This window comes from Panthera tigris, chromosome A1 (assembly GCF_018350195.1).
Source record: "Panthera tigris isolate Pti1 chromosome A1, P.tigris_Pti1_mat1.1, whole genome shotgun sequence".
In the NCBI taxonomy this organism is placed as follows: domain Eukaryota; kingdom Metazoa; phylum Chordata; class Mammalia; order Carnivora; family Felidae; genus Panthera; species Panthera tigris.
In genome coordinates this window covers 18,774,123-18,796,122 of record NC_056660.1, presented here as the reverse complement: position 1 = coordinate 18,796,122, position 22,000 = coordinate 18,774,123, and the positions used below count along the sequence as shown (strand labels likewise).

Sequence of the window (22,000 nt, the reverse complement as noted above, 5' to 3'; positions counted from 1 at the left end):
TACTGAATATTCTATTTATTTTTGCACCTTCACGAGTGAAGTCAAAGGAAATGTTTGCCTAGAGAAATCTAGATTCTTTTAAAGTCCACCTCCTTCTTCACCAACCCTGCTCACAGCCAAGTTCACTTAAGTTTAGGGAACTCTGAAGGAAGGTCATCTTTGCATTGTAAATATCGGTTAGTCCTGTGTCCCCAGGGAATCGTTTTCTCTTACTATTTTATTCCAAGTACCTTCCCCGTCATTGTACCTTGACTGTCTTTATTTATGAACATGGCATGAAAGGTTCACTTTTTCCCTCCAGTCAGCCCACAAGGGGTCCCAGCTGCCAGTGCAGCAACCTACCTGAAGGCTCCTTTTGGAGGAAAAGTTTTTCAAGTTCTGAACTTGTTGGGACTAGATTACTTCCTGTAATTTGTGATAGGAATGTGTTGCAGCAGAACAGCTGGTACTGTTTCCTTTAAATTTTTTTAATGTTTAATTTTGAGAGAGAGAGACAGGGCAAGGGGGGGAGGGGCAGAGAAAGGAGACACAGAATCTGAAGCAGGCTCCAGGCTCTGAGATGTCAGCACAGGGCTCAAACTCACAAATGGCCAGGTTATGACCTGAGCTGAAGTCAGATGCTTAACCAGCTGAGCCACTCAGATGCCCCTGTACTGTATCCTTTAAAACCCATGCAGCAGTGAGCTACAGAGGGCAGATCAGGTGGCAGGCTTAGGTCAGTGGGAAAATACCGAGCTGAATCAGTGAGGAGCGGTAAGGTCTAGCCCTTCTCAATACTGGCAAGAAGGAAGGAAGGAAACCCCCATTAAGTCTCTTGTTTTTTGAAATATCATAGCCGGGGTTTCTCTTCTCTAACCCTCTAAGGTGCATCAAGATTCCTGGCCCTTATGAGGTGCCACACTATCGTGCTTTTGCTCCTATAAAGAGATTTTATGGGAGGTTTCCACCTTAGAACCCAATGTAAATACTTCCTTCGAACAACTCGAAAAACTTACATCATAATACATCAGAACGATACCAGTTTTCTTAAATAGAATTTACTACCCAGAGTAGAATTATCCAAAACTGAATTTTTTAGAAATAGAACAGCATCCTGCCCCATCAGAAACATCACAGGTACCACCTGGCAGAGGGAGATTAATGCTAGTGGGCCAAGTTTCACAACTGCAGTGTAATAAAGAACACATTTTTGTCAATTTACTTACAGTGAAATTATTTTACATCAGGGATGATGCTGACCAAAAAAAAAAAAAAAAAAAAAAATGCTCATTGCAATGAAGCCACCACCTTGAAACCTTACTCTTAAGCAGTCCTGACAGTTGGTTCTTAGCATGTAAAATACTTAAAACAACTCATGTACTCAAATTTTAAGTAAATAATTTAATGATAGAACACCAGAATTGCTTTAAACACACAACTTCAACTTACTATTTTTGGAGTACAGATCTGAAATGGTACAAATTGTATTCAAATACTGAACCATGAATTAAGCAAATAGAATGGAAAAAAAAATTCCCCTGATTTAGGTTTCATTCCTTACTCTTTTCCTTGCCTCAGACTGCTACTATTGCAGATGTTTAATTGAATCTTAAAAGGACAACATATGAGAAGGTCCCCTGCCAACAGGCCTAACTCAGATGGGCTCACAGATTCTCAAGTAGCTCACTTCCTGCTGGAAGCCAGCCCCGTTTTCTATTTTGCTTCGGTCCAGGCCTGTTCAGATGAAGCACCACTCAGTAGCTACTGACCACTTAAGGTATGGAGAGAAAGGTAGAAAAATGATTTTCTTTCAAAGAAAACGCAGGTGGCTGACCAGCCATTGCTCCAGAGTCTATCAGGCACAACACTGAGCACCCCTCCCCAAATGTCCACAGCAGCCCCCCCGGGTCAGCACGTCACTTCCCTGACCCTCCTGCTTTGGGCATATCAGAAGCTTTGCAGAACACAAAGCTTAAGGAAACCGGAGGTTTCACGCAAGGCTTTCATTGTGCCAACAATGACAGAAACACACGGGACAGACACAGGTCAGCCTGCTTAAAAACACTTGTTACGGAGAGAGTCCTTGCTGGTCTTGGAGCAGCACGGAATGATGGGGCTTGCCTAAGTGGTGACAAGAAGGATCCTCTTAGACCAGGTGACCTGAGCTTCTGTGGTTGTTGTTAGTGCATACATATGGCAGAACTTAATTACTCGGCTTGTTTCCTTGCTTTATAAAGTCACCCCCTATATATAATCATCATGAGGATCCACTGACCGCTGGTACCAAATGTAAAAGGCTCCAACTCCGTAAGAAACATGGCAAGCAGTTACGGATCCCAAGATAAACTTCAGAAAGGGCCAGCCCCGACATCACTCACTGTGGAGGACACGCACTATGTTGTGTCCAGTTCCATCGGAGAGAGGACTTTGCCCACGAGCACCATCACTCAGTCACCAGCCAGGGAAAAGGGCTTCTCTTGGCTTTGGCACTCTGCTCCCTGGAAGGGTTTCTGATCGGTGGAGGCAATGAGTGAGTGTTCAAAAGTGGATCAACAGCCCATAGGTGGTCCAAAGGAATACTCTGGAATCCTACCCAGGCCAGGACCCAGAGACAGAAGCTAAGGGCTGCTGTCAGTCATTGGTCTTCACAAAGCAAAGCAGCACAGTCCCCTCCCCTCAGCCCCTTCCTCAACCTAAAGCCCAGCAGAGGGGAAGTTCTTTGGGAGGGGAGAAGGGAAGTCGGCACAGGTAAGGCTACGCCGCTCTAGGCCTAGATCCCACCTAGAATGTGGCCCCATCTAGAAAATGAATGGCACTATTTTAACAGGACATCTTGGGAAATTCCAAGATGCTTACTCTAAATTTGTATCAGTAACACGGAAGCCACTCCAGTATGCAAGTGTGCTCTCCTCTACCAGTTCTAGACTGATATTTTAGTTTTCAAGCACCACAGGAAAACTTTTTAAAATCTTAGCCGCTTAGTGTAGTGCATGTGCTAAGCAGATTTTAAAAGAGACCCTACATCTACAATGAGTCAGGTATGCGTTTATAGCCATTTCATGAACATGGTTACCTCTGGGTTTTTCTGGTGAGATCTGAGACTAAACATGGAACCAGCCTTGCTTTTCTAACAACATGCAACCATCCAAACTGCATGGACACACACGGGTTTACGCAAAAGCCCTGACAGAACTATATTTAGCCTTTCAGATTGGACATAGGGGCCAGCGGCTCACCCTAAATGCCCCACCGAGGACAAGAGCAGCAACTTTTCTATTCAATTACAGGCAAAAATTATAGGATATAAAATAGAGGCTCTTCCATAAAGTGTAAGATTTAGGGTAGGATAAGGGAAGACCAAAAAATAAAATTCTTATGAAACCAAAGTAATTCTACATTGGTCTTGTATTCCACGAAACCCTGAGATGAACTGTCATCCTCAAACGCCGATACTTGGATCTAGGTTCACCAGGACACTTCAGTATGCTTCAAACTGGCTCATCATCAACTTCCTGCTGTACTCGTAGGCCAAAAATAGCGCCCCATTGGCAGGGAATGCTCGAATCATAGTAGGTTTCAGTCCAGAATATAAGGCCGTTATTCCTAGAAGACAAAAAGTGACCCAAGTCTGAGACATCACGTGAAACTGCGGAGCACAGGGCTGTGTACCTACAGATCCAGACAACGCACTACAAACCAGTAGGTGATGGAAGAACTTCCCTCCAGGTTTCCCTGGACTAACAGGAACGAAGCGGACTAATGGAAACGAGGACAAGCGTCAGGCCTCCCAGCAAAACTGGCGGATGCTCAGGTAACACACACTAATCTCATGCCTGGTTCATCCCCAGGAAATGGATCAGGCAGAGCAGAGGCCTCACCTGGCAGCCCAGGGCCCCCGGGGCGGGGGGGGGGGGGGGGGGGGGGCAGCGGCTTTGCGGCGTCCCCTGGGAGGGCAAGGACCATAAGGCATCAGGCGAAGAGCACGGGCGCTTAAGTCCGCGTCCCGTGTCGACTGCTGGCACTGCCCAAGGTGGCTATGCAGATCCAGGTGGGTAAGGGAGGTGGGAGGACTCTGTAAAACTATCAAGTGTTCTGCAGCTTTGGGACATGAACCAAACTGTTCCACACACAATAACTGTGCTCTCGCTCAAAATCAAGACAGAAGGGCACCTGGGTGGCTCAGTCGGTTAAGCGTCCAACTCAGTTTTGGCTGAGGTCATGATCCCATCATTTGTGGAACTGAGCCCTGCGTCTGGCTCTGAGCTGACAGTTTAGGGCCTGCTTGGGATTCTCTCTCTCTGCCCCTCCCCGACTCATGTTCTCATTCTCTCTCTCTCCCTCCTCCCCTGCCCCCCCCACCCCCAAAAATAAACATTAAAAAAAAAAAAAAAATCAAGGGCCGCCTGGGTGGCTCAGTCTGTTCATCGTCTGACTTCAGCTCGGGTCATGACCTCATGGTTCGTGAGTTCGAGCCCCACATCGGGCTCTGTGCTGACAGCCTGGAGCCCGCTTCAGATTCTGTGTCTCCCACTCTCTCTGCCCCTCCCCTGCATGTGCTCTGTCTGTCAAAAATAAACAAACATTAAAAAAAATTTTTTTTTTTAACCAAGACAGAGAAGTTCACATCCCAAGTTGTACAGTGGATGCCAGAAGAACAGGTCTTGACTCACTAGTGGCATGAAACTGGCTTTATACAAACATCACCTGGAGAGTCTTTATATTCTTGTATAACTCTCAAAATTAATAGCAAATTGCCTTCAGGAGGACTTAGCATTAAGAATTTGTTGCGCGTTCCTTTAAATCCCTCAGTGTCTCTGTTAGAGGTTGTTTCTGATAGCATCTGTATTACGTAAAACAAATGGTGCAGCTTCAAAACATTCATCCCCTTGGACACAGACCGTATTTTAAAAATTCCCTCCAGGTGACTTAGAACAAAGACTCCTGGCCCAGAAGTGAAGAATAACAACTTCGAACATGGCTGAGAATGAAAGGAGTCTCAAGAAAGGGTGTGAAAACAGCACCAGGGCTGGAGAGAGGCGGCGGGGGGAGAGCACAACCACACTCCCTGATCGACCTCGGGAAGGTTGGCGGAGAAATGACCACACTGGACACACCTACTCTGTTTCTGCAATGAGCAGACTCACCTTCATTTTTCACGATGCTTATCAAGGTTCCGACAAATCCTGCCTGTTTTCCAGACATGGAAAGGACTTGAATTCTGGATTTGACACAATCCACTGGGTACACAGCCAGCCAGAGGCAGATTCCACCAACTCCACCGCTTAACATCAAAGGGACAGGGCCTAGGCGAGGAAATCGGCAAACAGCGTTTTGCCTCAAGAACAGCATTTCCAGAGGTCAGGGTAGCAGCGGCTGCAGCAAATAAAATTGCTAATGCGCAGAGCACAGTCCTCAGAAGGAGCGGCCAAAGCTCTGCGGGCACAAGGTCCCTTGTGGCACTCGGGGTCGGCCCCTCATCGTGCCAGGTCCGTGCTGATCACTGTGGCCTGTCTTCCAGGGGGCCGGCCCACACAGAAGCAGCACGCCCCGCCGGGAGGAATGAGAACGGTGGCCACTGAGACACAGGCCACGATCTCTTCAACTCTCTCTCTCTCAAGTGTTTCAATATTTTAATGCCTCACAGCCCTGATTCTTCCTTTACCATGAAAACCCAAATTGTCTTATTAAGCACAACGGTTAAGCCTGGGAGCCTGCCGAACCCCAGAGTGAAGTCCAAAACACTGAAGGGAGGTGTTTGAGAAAAAAAAAGCAATCATTCATGGGAGCCAAACGTGGCCATGGTTTGTCACGAGTCATGACATGAGTCAAGCAGCTCAGTAGGATTATCTAGAAAGAACTACACTTTTCAGCGCTCTGGAAACACTCTTGAGATTTATTACCAAGTTTTAAGATTACTGCAAAATCCTTTATGGGCCATTCACCCATTTATTGGAGATTTCCCACAGGGAAGGTAATTTTGATATTCTCCCCTAACACATGTTATTCCAGTAAAGAAGTTTGGGATGCACGGCTTCATCCCCGTCCCGGGGACATTACCACACCGACAGGAAGGTGCCAAGTTCCCTGCCGGCCTCCAGAAACACCAGACAGACTCCCACAGCACACCTGGCCGCCACGCCACTCTGGGGCGCAGCCCATCCCAGCCGACGGGGTCAACGTGGGCACACCTACCTAGTTCATCCTTCGATCTTCCTGATGCAAAAAACGACCTGCTCAGTTCGTAGCCACCGAAGAAGAAGAAATAGCCTGGCACCTCTCGGAGTAAAGTGCTGGAGAGGCCGTGGTAGAAGCCCAAGGGGCCGTCCTTCCTGAGGACGCTCTTCACCACGGACCAGACTGTGCTGTGAGGAGACAGTGAGCCGCACTTAGGGCAGGCAGCGGCTGATTCTAGAAACCAAGGGACCCGGATTCTGAGAACAGAAGGCTTCTACTGAGAGGAAATCTCAGAGAAGCACAGTTATTTTAGGACCAGCGTTCTCATAAACTATCCGATGACAAAAGACATTTCATTAAAGTGCATTTGTACAAAGCTGGGTGTGCCCGCCACACCCCCCGCCAAGATTTCAACAGACTGCACCAGAACCCCGTCTCACACGGAAGCATGGTGTTCACACATCCCAAGTGGGCTGGGGATCGAGCCTCCTCAGCAAAGGAGGGCCTGAGAGTACTCATGGAAAAGGAGTTCCCTGGAGTTTTGGAAAATCAGGGCCTCTGGCCGTGGACAAAACAAGCAATGGACCCGGACCAGAACGGACATGGCAAAGGGAGCTCACAGAGCTCCTTTTGGCTAACTGCTGGGCTCACATCACATGCAATGACTTTCATAGCACACACGAAGCAGAAGGGAAAGACGCAGACAGCACCGGGCATCACTCCCACCCCTCCCACCCAATGACCCCTCTCTGGAGGGGCTCTTCAGGAATCTGCCCCACAGCTCCCCCCACCCCCGCCCTGTGTAAAGGACCCTCCGAAGATGTGCAAATAAAATCCAACCCCGTTTGGCAAGCAGAGAAAGAGAGGTTTGTGAAAGGCAGATAAGCTCTTTTTTTTTTTTTTTTATATGGCTTGCATCCTCTGGCCCTCAATAAACAAATTCCTTAGTTCCTCATTTGAAAATAAAAAGTGCATTCATACATTCTAGAGGTCGTTATCAAAGATGTAAGAGAGCCAATACCCATCTTTTTCCAACAGCAAATGAGTGAAATTACAATAAGGAGCTGTTCAAACTCAGCAAAAATAAAATGGTGTTGTATTTGCCCAGGCCCCTACCTCCCACCAGTCCTACCCTCCCCAACCTTTGTTTTGAACTGATGTGTACTGAAGCACTTGGTTCAGGTCCTTCAGGTTTGTTTTCCTCTGTGCTAGTACAGGGAAATGAACAACGGAGTAAATGTTACTTGAAGGCAAGACAAAGGAAGTTCTTAGAAATTCCTGGAGGCTGGGGCACCTGGGTGGCTCAGTCTGACTTTGCCTCAGGTCAAGATCTCACGGTTGGTGAGTTTGAGCCCCACATCAAGCTCTCTGCTGTCATCAGAAAGCCCGCTTTGGATCCTCTGTCTCCTCCTTCTGCCCCTCCCTGCTTGTGCCCTCTCTCTCAAAAAAATTCCTGTAGGGCAAGAAGCACCAGGAATTTAGTTTTTCAAGAAGTAGGTATGTAATAATTTTTATTTCAAGCTGCTCAGAGCCTTGTAGCAGCCGGGATGCAGGACACTTTCTGCTAGACCCCTGTTCCTGACGGTGGGCACCATGGCAGGCTTTACCCATCAGAAAAACAGTACCAGAAACACCTGCTCAGTGCAGTGTAGAGAACCCCTCACTTCTCACTTAGCTCAGCAGGTGACCCTGGCTTGGACCAGTGGAGGATCAAACCGAAGGTAATAAAAGGCCCTTCAGAAGGCTTCCTCAGGCATCACCTATTGGCCAGGTCCTTCCTGCAACTCAGCTCCCATTCTACAATGGGAATATAACAGAGTAATTCAACTCAGTGTCTTCTGATCCAAGTTTTAACCCTAAGCTACTATACCCCTGCGTGGGCACTGCCACACCTAAAATACAGTCAACCAATATTTACTTTTGTGCAAGGTATCCATTTTCCTAAGTCTTTGGCCCCAAAATTTACTTTCTTAAAAGTACCTTAAACTACTAAGGGGCATGAGAGCAACTTTCTGGGTGTTGTTAATGTTCTACCTCTTGATCTGGGCCCTGGCTTCAACTATGTTTGTTTTAGGACTATAGAACCCCACACTTATGATTTCTGCATATGTATTATAGTTCAATAAAAAGTTTTAAAGACTTACATTTTTGGACCCCTAAGCTAGGACTAGATTCAAACTGGCTGTAATGAATCTCAAGGGTACAGGATATAGAGCTCTGTTATACAAACACCATCCTCACTAGGAGGAGACTAACTCTGTAAGTGGCCAATTTATCTGTTTTTTCCCAGCAGATTTACAGACTTTGAGTAAACCACACTGACGAGAACTTTGGTCAGCCAGATGTTAAGATAAATAAACAAGTGTTGAGATTAACAAAGACAATAAATTGCTTGAGAACCCAAATAAATCATACTGTATATGACACACTCTCATGAGGTAACTAGAATCTATTTTAAAGACTGAAGGGGAAAAGGATAAAAAGATTCAAAGGGTACATGTACCCCAATGTTTATAACAGCATAATGAACAATAGCCAAACTATGGAGAGAGCCCAAGTGTCCACTGACTGATGGATAAAGATGTAGTGTGTGTGTAAATATATACACATTGCCATTTGCAATGATGTGGATGGAGCTAGAAGGTATTATGCTAAGCAAAATAAGCCAGAGAAAGACAAATACTATATTATTTCACTCATATGTGGAATTTAAGAAACAACACAGATGAGCATGTGGGAAGGGCAGGGGAAGAGAAGGGAGGGAAACAAGAGACAATGACAGAGAACAACCTACGGGTTGACAGAGGGAGATGGGTGGGGGGATGGGCTAAATGGGTGATGGGCATTAAGGAAGGCACTTGGGATGAGCACTGGGCATCATAGGTCAGTGATAAATCACCTAATTCCACTCCTGAAACAAATACTGTACTGTATGTTAACTAAAATTTAAATTTTAAAAATTTTTAGAAGAATTTGCTTATAGAAAAAAGAAAGAAGATTTAAACATGATTAACTAATGTGGCCTAATAGATGTATAGAATACTATGTTCAATAAATGAATATATGGTCTCATTAAAAGACTGAGGGGGAAGGGCACCTGGGTAGCTCAGTTGGTTGAGTGTCAGACTCTTGATTTTGGCTCAGGTCATGGGACTGAGCCCCATGTCGGGCTCAGTGCTGAGTGTGGATCCTGCTTGGGATTCTCTCTCTCTCTCTCTCTCTCTCAAATGAATAAATGAGGTAATATTTATTAAAAAAAAAAAAAAAAAGGCTGAGGAGGAGAGTGGGTTGATGGTCACAGAGTAGCTCACAAGGGCTCTGAGGAGTTTTTTTTTTTAGAACATGGGCCCTCTGTGGGTACATGTGAAGGATCAGGGAGGGAAGTAAGGAAGTTACCCCAGCATGTGGGGTGATCACCCATGTGAGACCAGGGAATGGGCATCAAATATTCATCTCAGAGCCCAAACTGATACTTATGAAGGCTCAGCTCTCAGACACATTCCAAAGCTGTCTGCTATGTGCCTCCTACACAGCTGGGGATCATGCCTCACGCACTCAACACGCCAAGAGCAGTATTAGCTCCTGGCTTACTTCCCAGCTATTAAATATCTGCCTACAATGCTCTGATGTGGGGGCGGGGGTGAGTGCAGCCATCACAGGCAGTCCGTCCAGAAAGTGATCCTCTGGCAGGGGAAAGAGTTCTGAAAACAGTATTTTGGAGTGGATAAATCCATTTCTCTCAGTTTGAGTACAATATAAAATATACAAATACTGCAGCAAGGCAACAGAGACCCAACACTTGTGCCCAAGCAGTGCTTACTTATGGCTTCTGGCTATCTTTCCTGACGACTCCATTTCATGCATGGTCTGTAGTCGGCACTTCACGAGTTCAGTGGGGCAAAGCACAAGAGCAGCAAAGGCAGAGGCGAAGGAACCAGCGGCCGCGTTCTGCAGATCACTGGAAGGAGACAAGCAGTTTATTCATTCATTCAGCATTCACCATGCAGAGCACTCGGGCAGTGAGGGACAGCCACCATCAAAGAGAGGAACACTTGGGAACCTGCACGCGGTGTTTCATCTAAGGGTCTCACAACCCTGGGAGGCTGACAGCAACACCCCAACTGTCATGTGGCAACACAACACACAGAATACGTAGAACACACGCTACTACCAAGTAGCAATACTAGGATTCAAACGCAGGTCTGCCTGACTGCAAAACCCATGCTCCTTTCATCAGTCATAGTGCTATGCACCGAATGTATCCCGCACTCCCAAATTTCTATGCTGAAGCCTTAATCCCAAATATGCTGGTATTTCCGGAGGGACTTTGGGAGGTAATTAGATGGAGAGGAAATCGCAAGGGTAGAACCCCCAGGATGGAGTTAGTGTCCTTATAAGAGACCACCTAGCTCTCTCTCCACCCACTGAGGACACACCAAGAAGGTATCCCTCTACAAACCAGGAAGTGGACCCTTACCAGACACCAAATCAACCAGCACTATGACCTTGGGCTTTCCAGTCTCCAGAACTGTGAGAAACAAAGGTTTGTTTAAACCACCCAGTTTGCAGCCACTCTGGAAAACAGTGTGGAGGTTCCTCAAAAAATTAAAATTAGATCTACCCTATGACCCAGCAATAGCACTGCTAGGAATTTACAGAAGGGATACAGGAGTGCTGACGCACAGGGGCACTTGTACCCCGATGTTTATAGCAGCACTTTCAACAATAGCTAAATTATGGAAAGAGCCTAAATGTCCATCAACTGATGAAGGGATAAAGAAGATGTGGTTTATATACATAATGGAATACTACTTGACAACGAGAAAGAATGAAATCTGGCCATTTGCAGCAACATGGATGGAACTGGAGAGTGTAATGCTAAGTGAAATAAGTCAGGCAGAAAAAGATAACCATGTTTTCACTCATATGTGGATCCTGAGAAACTTAACAGAAGACCAGGGGGGAGGAAATGGGGGGGCAGGGAAAGTTACAGAGAGGGAAGGAGGCAAACCATAAGAGACTCTTAAATACTGAGAACTGAGGGTTGATGGGGGGTAGGGGAGAGGGAAAAGTGGATGATGGGCATTGAGGAGGGCACCTATTGGGATGAGCACTGGGTGCTGTATGGAAACCAATTTGACGATAAATTATATATATGTATAAAAAAAACCACCCAGTTGATGGTATTTTGTTACAGCATCCAGAAGTAAGACACAATGCCATATAAAACAAAATCAAAAGGGGAGGAAAGGGGGGGGGGAGGAGAGAGGAAAAAAATCACCCATACTCCCACCACCACCCCAAAGGCACCCGTTATTAATACTTCAGGGTATCTGCCACTAAGCTTTATAAAACTAGGTTCCAAGGCTATCCCCACATGCCCAAAAATCCAACCTGGGGCAACCAGATATGTAACGTAACTGCCCAGATGAAAGCCCAGGATGAATTTTTAACCATAAAGCTGCTCATCGCAAAGTGTCTTCCCAGTTCCGCTGACCTCCTGACCTCAGCAACAGAGGGCACCAGGAGGCTGCAATAGTACTGAAGGAGGGGGTGAAGCCAGTGCCAGTCAGCAAGCTCGACAGCTGGAGGCAAAAAGGCTAAGTCGGAAATCTAAATGGAGGAACGCACAAAAACCAGAAGTATTCACCTCACCTCAAAAGGGTTTGGTACCACTGGCCACAGTCACCAGCAGGGCTGTGAAACTGAGGTCCGATGAGTCCAAAAATATGGGGAGAAGCCTGAGAAATCCGTCATCAGGAATTATTCTGTGAGTGTTCATGGGGGCCAGAAAATAAGACCCTTTCCAACCCGGGCAGTGTTCTGCCACAGGAGCTCAGCTGGCCCATGGGGTTGGGCAAGGAAGCAGCAAGAGGCTCACAGCAGGACAGTGGGCTCCCTGACACTCCCCCGTTAAATGCCAGCATACCGCTGTCACTGGACAACTGGGATGACACCCCCCCGGGGGGTAAGCCCCCCAGCTGACTGCCCTGGGTAGAGATCCCAACAATTTTCCTCCAAACCATGAGCAAGAGCCTAATAGACCTAACATGTTCACTCATCCTCAAGTTATGTCCAACAGTTACATAAACTGACGTCAGATGTTAGTATAAAATCAAGGGCTTCCTCCAATCTCAGCCCCCTCTCCTATCCCCAGGTGACCTGGCCTCGGTGCTGCGGGCAGACAGGAGGAGGGTGCCCCGGGTCCAGCCGGTCGGCTGCACACCCAGGTCTCAGAATAGCTGGCCTGAAGGGAGGCTTCTTCCAGGAGCAAGACGCTGCTTTGAGTAGAGACTTGCTTTTCATTTCAGAGAATTAAATATCGGCCCATCACCTGGTGAGAGCCAGACACACGACTATCCTTGCTCTCAGCTTCTAGTGTGTGGAAAGTGCCCAACACCACTCACACTGTTCCTTCCCTGCCTTTTACTCCTGCTTAGCTGGTTGTCAACGCCAAAGCTTCAGGGGGTTTCTGTGGTCTTTCAGCCAGCCTGCAGATCCATACCTGGTCTCCCTCAGGGACTCTCTGTCAACTTGCGACAGGCGACAGTCAATTAGGGTCATTAACCAGAGTTGCCAAGTTTGCCGGAACAGAGGCGGCATCGATAAATGGGGACTTCTATCAACCTAAGACACAATAATGGCTCAGCCACCTGAAGGAATACCGAGCATGCTGTCCCACCCCAACAACAAGGCAGATCAGGTGTGCAGTAGACTTTGGCTCTCTGATAAATACTCTCATCTTCCAGGGCACTAAATAAGGTAGGCCGGCCCAAGGCTGCACCTGCCGTAAAGGCGTTCAGAACTGGAACTGAAACTTCAGTAGGCCTAGGATGGGGTTTTGTAAGAATCTGCTGTTTGTCACCCCTTCAACAAACAAGTACCTGGACACGCCTGCTGTGTTTAGACCCCATGCAGCCAAAGGTCAAAGGAGAACATGACTCAGGGTGGAATTTAAACCATGGACGGACAAATATTTACGAATTTGCTGAAATTCACAGTAGTTTCTTCCAAGCAGTGCTTTCCTTTCACTGCTTCTGCTGATTTATCTTTTCTCTAGACCTGACCTCTACCCACGGTCCAGAGCCCCGACTCTGGTCTTAGGGAAAGAACACCAGATGGGGGCCCAGAAGGCATGGGTTTGAGTCCTGCTCTCTGTTATGAGCTCAGATAATATGATCGTAAGCCTGTCAGGATCTGCATGAAATTCCCCCCATCTGTAACACAATTAACACCATCCATCGGCTTTGCTGCTCTCGCAGGACATCAGTGAGGGCTAAAAACAAAAACAAAAAACACAAGAAAAACAAAAACGAACCAAAAAACCACGATAGCCGTGGGAGTCATAGCTCTGTCAACTCTAAGGTAGCATCTAAGGTAGCGTTTTCCCAACAGGCAATAAGTACACACTGTTCTGAATGATGAAAAAGCAGCCCTTTCTCATGCCAAGACCAAAAAAAGAGGAGGGTGTTGGGTTAGGCCAAGTGAAATAGGCCGACTTCTTTGTTGCAGGATTTCCTCCGGGACCTCATGTGGCTGCTGTCTTCTCTGCAAGGCGTTCTCCTCTGGGGATGCTGCAGGGGACCTAAACCCCAGATCTCCTCATGTAGAAAGTCTCCCCCTTGAGCAGGGAGGGCGACAGTCACTACAGTGTTCTTCCCATCAGTCTCTATCATGAGATCCCACATTCTCCTCGTTTGTTTCTTGCGTATTTCTTTACTTCATCTCTTTTTCCTGACCCCTCTGTGCTGGAAGGTCCTAGAATCAGTGCGCAGCCCCCTACAGAAGCTATCTCCCTGGGTGATTTCATCCAGTCCCCTTAAAAAATAAGTTCCATCCATCAAGACAAAATTCCCGCCTGCAAAAGGGCATGTCTTAAAGACCACTAGGCACCTCCAGGGAACTTCTGGACAAAAGGGACCTTTTAGTCAAGTGGGACCCGAGTTGCAATAGGGTTTCCAATTCCTACCAATACAACCCGTAAGAACCATGCAGCTGATACAATTTAAGTGATTTTAAAAAATTCAACGTTCAGAAAAGGGATGGCTACACATCCCACTGTTTCCCGAGTTCTTCCTAGTTGCTGTGTATGTAAATATCCAAGGGATGGCCAAGCACATGGCAGAGTCTGACATTTGAGGCAGACATGGCCAAACAGGTTCATCTCCATCTTCTGAGATGCTGCCGACTCTTCCTAAAATTCCAAGTGTCTCTCAGACTGGCTCAGGCAGCTTCTTCCAATCCTCTGCATTTTGCCGATGAGGTGGAATCCCAAACGTGGCTCCCAGGCTGCATCTGTGGCTCTGGTCCAGCACCTGTGCCCACAAGAGAAGTAGTACGACCTGCAGCATCTGAAAAGCATCTTCGTGAAGGACACCAATACGTAAGGGTGTCTCCTTCTCCATGGTACATTACAGGCAATCCTCGTCCTGCAGAATTCGTGGTTTGCAAGTTTTATAGGATGACAACGTATTCCTCCATAACCAGAGAGAAAGTGGGTTATTTTAAAAAAGGAAACATCCTTCCTCCCATAAGGGATCACAAAAATTTTGACTATACAACAACGTTGTCTTTTAAATTTCTTTTTAATGTTTATTTTATTTTTGAGAGAGTGAGAAAGAGAGAGACAGAGCATTAGCAGGGGAGGGGCAGGGAGAGAGGGAGACACAGAATCCGAAGCAGGCTCCAGGCTCTGAGCTGTCAGCACAGAGCCCGACGCGGGGCTTGAACCCACGAACCGTGAGATCATGACCTGAGCCGAAGTCGGACGCTCAACCGACTGAGCCACCGGGCGCCCCCAACAAGGTTGTCTTTTGAAACAAACTGAGCAGGTATTAGTGCCCACGACTCACCTTAGCTTGGCCTGCTTTTCCAATCCAACCACTTTCCGCACCACCTGTTGGCAGAAGCCGTAGCACATGAAGAGGACAGAGTTCTCAGCGATGTTGGCAATCAGCGCTGGGCTGGTCCCCTTGTAGAAGCCACGGAAGCCCACTTGGGAGTAGGTTTTCAGGCAGCAGTCGGTGAGGCCCCTGTACAGGTCGGGGAATGTCTGCATCTTCACTTTCACGGTGTCAAAGGGCTGCCCGGTCAGTACACATGCCGTGCCCCCTACAACCAGGACAGAAATCTCCAGCACGAGTCTACGTGTGTTAGAGTGCAGCCTCAAATACCCACAGAAACGAGAGGAAAGCAGCCTACCCCAGGGCTTACTTACACTTGTGTTCATTCGACTTCTTCCTCCCCCAAACCTTCGAGCCCAGTCCAATAAACAACACAGGGTTCCCAGTGTGCCCAGCACCCAGCTACAGCCCTGAAAGAGCTCACCCTCAGTAGGAGACTGATGTGTGTTCAACAGTCAAAACCAGAGGATGCAAAAGAGTGGAGTGTGTTCTCGGGTGTCAGCAGTGGGGTTAGAGGGACCTGGGCTTGAGGCCTGGCTCTGCTGTGACATCCCAGACAAGCAATACCAATTCTGAGCCCTGGTTCCTCAATCAGTTAGCAGGAGGATTAAATAAAAATGGATGAAAAGACTTAACGTAACGGCTGCTGCACAAGTGGTTAATAAGTAGCACTTAGTCTCTGTGTACATGCAACCATATAAAAGGAAGGGAAAGAAAGTCTGGCAGGAGCTAATCACTCCCTTTTGCCTAATGCCCAGCTGTACTGATGATTATCAGAAAAACAGAGGAAGAAGCAATAGGTAAAGACGACAGAGTCTGGCCAATCGCTAAAGAGCTAAACTTTGACTCTGCTTAGTACAAATCACATATTTCTGCACTTTTATACTGTAAGACTTTAGAAAACATCAAGATCAAAACTGCGTTAGAGGACTTCAATAAAAATTCTGAACATAAGGGAAATAACAAACTATAACCACCCTGTGATATCCCAGACCCCGGACTGGGTCAGCATTTGCGAAATGCCATAAGACTTCCATCTTCCTGGGGCCTAAGAGGCCACCGTAGCTCAGACATTCCCTGCTTGTGTCAGGAAACATAACCATCGGATAAAGTTTTTAAAGCTTCATCAAAATTGAAGTCTTACATTAAATATTTAAGGAATGCAACTTCATAATTTGATATTACACATAGTTACCCCAACTAAACTGTGAAAAGCAAAGATAGGAGAGGTCCTGTCTCAAATAACACCCCCCCCCCAAGTAATTACTGGCAGATAAAAAGACATTTTCAAGAAGTTCTGAAAACTGAACTCTTCTCTTAAGCAATCACAAGTGTGATCTCTGGGATCCTCTCCCTACTGTTCATTTGTTCTAGGAGAGTAATGATACATTCCCACTGAATTAGTAGTTCTGAATTAGTAGAATATAATTCAATAAGAGGTTACTACCATTAGGGTTATTCTTTGCCAGGTATTGAGAAGAATAAAATAAGACCCTAAATCAAAAAATAATTTAATCATTTGAAAAGAGGAGGTGAATGTCGGCATGTTTAAAGAGGATACATAATCTAGGTAATCTAGGTAACCTAGATGCAGATACACTGAATAAAGCATTCATTTCAGAGCATCACAATTTTAACTGGAAGTTTCCATATTTTAACCCAGTCATCCCAAACAGTTCCACATCACAGGTTGCTAATAGACACATTTGTTGCGTATCTGTAACAGTTACATTTCCAACAGAGAGAAGGTAGGAAGCCAGCACATTTTCAAATGCTTACAACAATTGTCTCCTCTCATCTATGGAGGTTAGTTGACTCTCCTGTAATTTACCACAAATGACACTGTCAGAGGCACTGCTGAGCCCCACTCATGTGGATGAGGACTACTCTGAACACCAGCACCAGTCACTGAGACCTAGTAGGTGCTTAGATACCCATCAAGTATCCACGAAGCTATGAATAATTTACAGGAATATTTCTCCACTTACTTAGAGCACAGACCTCTGATCATCTCATTCTCCTCGAGAGGCAAGTGGAAACAGCATCTGCATTTTTTTGTAGGTATCCCAACAGGCCCTGCATTTTATTCTGCAAGACAGGCACTCAGACCATGGTACACTCTACATTTCACCAAGGTCAGTGTTGTGGGTTTTCTCTGCTCTACACAACTGAGTCAGCAATGACTGGCAGGGCAAGGATGGTGTCAGTGGTGAAAGTAGGGAAGATAGAGCTAAAGACAAAAACGCAGACCTTTGACCACCCTGTCCACCTATGCAAAACAGAGAATCTCAAACGCAATGGAAACACTCAATAAATGTTCTGTTTAACAGCACTGGAAGCATAGCATTTTTAAAATATTCTAATGAAAAATGCTCTCGATGGACTAAATCCTCCAATCAAAAGACACAGGGTAAGGAGGCCTGGCTGGCTTAGTTGGTAGAGCATGTAATGCTTGATCTCAAGGTTGTGAGTTCAACTCCCATGCCGGGTGCAGAGTTTACTTAAAGAAAAAAAGAGGGGGCACCTGGGTGGTTCAATCAGTTAAGCGTCCCGACTTCGACTCAGGTCATGATCACACAGTTCGTGAGTTTGAGCCCTGCATCAGTCTCTGCACTGACAGCTCGGAGCCTGGAGCCTGCTTCAGATTCTGTGCTTCTCTCTTTCTCTGACATTCCCCTGCTAGTGCTCTGTCTCTTTCTTGGTTTTAAAAATAAATAAACATTAAAAAAAGAAAAAAAAGACACTGGGTGACTGAATCAATAACACACACACACACACACACACACACACACACACACACACACACACAACATCTATATGCTGCCTACAAGAGACTCACTTCAGACCTAAACACACATACACTGAAAATAAAGGGGTGGAAAAACATTTAACATACAAAATAAGGCCAATAAAAAAAAAAAAAAAAAAAAAAAAGCTGGAGTGGCAATACTTACACAAAATACTGTAAAACAAACACTGTAGCAAGAAACAAAGAAGGGCACTATATCACGATAAAGGGATCAATCCAACAAAAGGATATAACATTTATAAAGAGCTATGCACCCAATACAGGAACACCTAAATACATAAAGCAATTGTCGTAAAGGGAAAAACTGACAGTAATATAATAGTAGAGGGCTTTAACACCCCAATTACATCAACAGATCACCCAGCAGAAAACAAACAGTGATTCTGAATAAAACATTAGACCAGTTGAACATAACCTATACACACAGAACATTCCATCCAAAAACAGAAGAATACACATCCTTTTCAAGTACACATAGAACATTCTCCAGAATAGATCATATGTTAGGCCACAAAACAAATCTCAATACATTTTAAGAAGACTGAAATCAGGGCACCTGGGTGGCTCAGTAGGTTAAGCGTCCAACTCTAAATAGCAGCTCAGGTCATGATCTTGCAGTTGTGAGATCAAGCCCCACATTGACTCCACACTGAGCAGGAAGCCTACTTGGGCATTCTCTCTCTCCCTCTCTCTCTGCCCCTCCCCCACTCGCTCATGTGTGTGCACACGCTCAAAATAAAATTTAAAAAGAAGACTGAAATCATATCAAGCATCTTTTTGACCACAACAGTATGAAACTTGAAATCAATCACAAAAACAAGACAAAGAAGAAATGAATGCAGGGAAGCTAAACATAAGCTACTAAACAATGACTGGGTTGACCAAGAAATCAAAGGAGAAATTTTAAAAAGCATGGAGACAAATGAAAATGAAAACAAAATGATCCAAAATCTTTGGGATGCAGCAAAAGTAACTCTAAGAGGGAAATTTATAGCAATACAGGCCTACCTAAAGAAACAAGAAAAATCTCAAACAATCTAAGCTTACACCCTAAGAGGGCTAGAAAAAGAATGAAACCCAAAGACAGTAAAAGGAAAGATCAGAGCAGAAATATGAAAGACTAAAAAATAAAAGATACATAAAATGAAGAGCTAATTCTTTGAAAAGATAAACAAGATTTATAAGCCTTTTGCCAGATTCATTAAAAACAAAAACAAAAAAAAAGAGGCCTCTGGGGCACCTGGGTAGCTCAGTTCATTGAGCACCTGACTCTTGATTTCAGCTCAGGTCATGATTTCTTGGTTTGTGAGTTCAAGCCCCATATTGGGATTCTAGCTCTCCCTCTCTCTCTGCCCCCCCTCCCCTGCTTGCACTCTCTCTCACCCTCAAAATAAATAAACTTTAAAGAAAAAAAAAAAGAACTCAAAATCAAAAATGAAAAGGAATAAATAAGAACTAAAACCACTAGGATGCCTGGCTGGCTCAGCCTGTAAAGCATATGACTCTTGATCTTAAGGTTGTGAGTTCAAGCCCTACATTGCACATGGAGCCTACTTTAAAAAAGTTTAGGGGCACATGCACCCCAATGTTTATAGCAGCACTATTAACAATAGCCAAAGTATGGAAAGAGCCCAAATGTCCATCGATGAATGGATAAAGAAAATGTGGTGAGTGTGTGTGTATATATATACATGTCTATACATACACACACACACACCCATACATAATGGAGTATTACTCAGCATTCAAAAAGAATGAAATCTTGCCATTTGCAACTACGTGGATAGAACTAGAGGATATTATGCTAAGCAAAATTAGAGAAAGACAAATATCATATGACTTCACTCATATGAGGACTTTAAGAGACAGAACAGATGAACATAAGGGAAGGGAAACAAAAATAATATAAAAACAGGGAGGGGGACAAAACAGAAGAGACTCTTAAATATGGAGAAGAAACAGAGGGTTACTGGAGGGGTTGTGAGGGGGCGGATTGGCTAAATGGGTAAGGGGAATTAAGGAATCTACTCCTGAAATCATTGTTGCACTATATGCTAATTTGGATGTAAATTTAAAAATTTTTTTAAAAAGGCTAAAAACCAAAAGAAAAATTTTTAAATGGACACCACAGAAATACAAAGGATTATAAGATTATGAAAAATTATATGCCAACAAATTAGACAACTTAAAAGAAATGGATAAATTCCTAGAAACCTGTAATCTTATAAATCTGAATCAGAGACAGAAAAATTTGAACAGACCAACAGACCAATTACTGGTAATGACATTGAATTAAAAAAAAAAAAAAAGTCCCAACAAACAAAATTCTAGGACCAGATGGATTCACAGGTGAATTCTACCAAACATTTAGAGAAATACCTATTCTTCTCAAACTATTCCAAAAAATAGAGGAGGAAGGAAAACTTCCCAATTCATTCCATGAGGCCAGCACTATGCTGATATCAACAACAGACAAAGACACCATGTAGGGGTGCCTGGGTGGCTTAGTCAATTAACTATCCAACTTCAGCTCAGGTCATGATTTCTCAGTTCACAAGATCAAGCCCCACATTGGGCTCTGTACTCACAGCTCAGAACCTGGAGCGTAATTCAGATTCTGTGTCTCCCTCTGTCTCTGCCCCACCTCCACTCATACTCTCTCTCAAAAACACTAAAAAAAAAAAAAAGACACTATGAAAAACCACAAGCCAATATCTCTGATCAACAGAGATGCAAAAATCCCCCGCAGCAAAATATTAGCAAATTACATTCAACAAAACAATAAAAAAAATCCTTCAGCACCATCAAGTAGGATTTATTCCAGGGATGCAAGGATGGCTCAATATTCTCAAATCAGTGGGATACATCAATTAACAAGAGGATAAAAACCACATGATCATCTCAATAAATGCATTAAAAAGTATCTGACAAAATACAACATCCATTCATGAAGAAAACTCTCAACAAAGTAGGTTTAGAGGGAATATACCTCAACATAATAAAGGCCATGTATGAAAAACCCACAGCTAATATCATACTCAGTGGTGAAAAATTGTGAGCTTTTCCTTTATGATCAAGAACAAGCATGTACACTCTTATTACTTACTCAACATAGTACTAGAAGTCCTAGCTACAGCAATCATACAAGAAATGAAAGGCATCCAAAATGGTAAGGAAAAAGTTACACTGTCACTAATTTGCAGATGACATGATACTGCACATAGAAAACCTTAAAGACTTCACCAAAAAACTAGTTTAACTGATACATGAATTCAGTAAGTTTTTAGGATACAATATTAACATACAGAAATCCGTTGCGTGTCTGTGCCCTAATAACAAAGTATTAGAAAGAGAAATTTTTTAATTTTAAAAATTAAAAAAAAAAAGAAAAATTAAGAAAACAATCCCATTTATAATCGCTCCAAAAAGAATAAAATACCTAGAAATAAATCAAGGAGGTGAAAGACCTGTACTCCTGAAAACTATAAAGCATTGAGAAAGAAATTGAAGATGACACAAATGGAAAGACACACCATGCCCGTGGATTGGAAGAACAAATATTGTTAAAAGGTCAATACTACCCAAAGCAAATCAATAGATTCAAAGCAATCTCCACCAAAATACCAACAACATTTTTCACAGAACTAGAATAATCCTAAAATTTGTAAGGAACCACAGACATCCCTGAATAACCAAACCAGTTTTGAAAAAGAACAACAAAGCTTGAGGCATCATGATCCCAGATTTCAAGATATACTACAAAGCCCTTGGTCCATGTGTGCATCCTCAGGCGGGATTCCTTCTCCAGGCACTAAGACACAGCTGTACAGAAGACCAAATCCCACTCGGCAGAGTACTTCCTCCCAGGTGAATGATCCTACCTGGATGATATTTTTTTTTTTTTTTAATTTCCTGAGTTTGGGAAGGTCTAGCAAGACTGCAAAACCAAAAATTACTCTTCAGGAAAATAAAACTATCCAGTTTTGACAACATAGCCACGATGTCTTGTGTACCGTCATAAATTTCTAGATTTGCAAAGAAATAGGAAAAGATCACCTATAGGGAAAGAATTCAGTTGATGAAAATGACCAGGAGATGGTTTAGGTATTAGATTTAAAATGTAAAGACATGAAGG

The 22,000-nt window shown here is 44.5% G+C and overlaps 1 protein-coding gene across 5 annotated transcripts in view; it reads right to left on the bottom strand.

Moving 5' to 3' along the window:
• Positions 1 to 1,238: 1,238 nt before the first annotated feature.
• The window catches only part of SLC25A15 (solute carrier family 25 member 15), a 63,555-nt gene continuing 42,793 nt past the window's right edge, over positions 1,239 to 22,000 (bottom strand). For all 5 annotated transcript variants that reach the window (XM_007099422.3, XM_042961564.1, XM_042961514.1 and 2 more), the window contains 5 exons: positions 15,006 to 15,264; positions 9,974 to 10,111; positions 6,172 to 6,341; positions 5,124 to 5,282; positions 1,239 to 3,582 (listed from right to left, as the gene is read on the bottom strand). In XM_007099422.3, the coding sequence (XP_007099484.2) occupies positions 3,458 to 3,582; positions 5,124 to 5,282; positions 6,172 to 6,341; positions 9,974 to 10,111; positions 15,006 to 15,264 (851 nt within the window). In that variant the 3' untranslated portion in view covers positions 1,239 to 3,457. The remainder of the gene's footprint in view (positions 3,583 to 5,123; positions 5,283 to 6,171; positions 6,342 to 9,973; positions 10,112 to 15,005; positions 15,265 to 22,000) is intronic.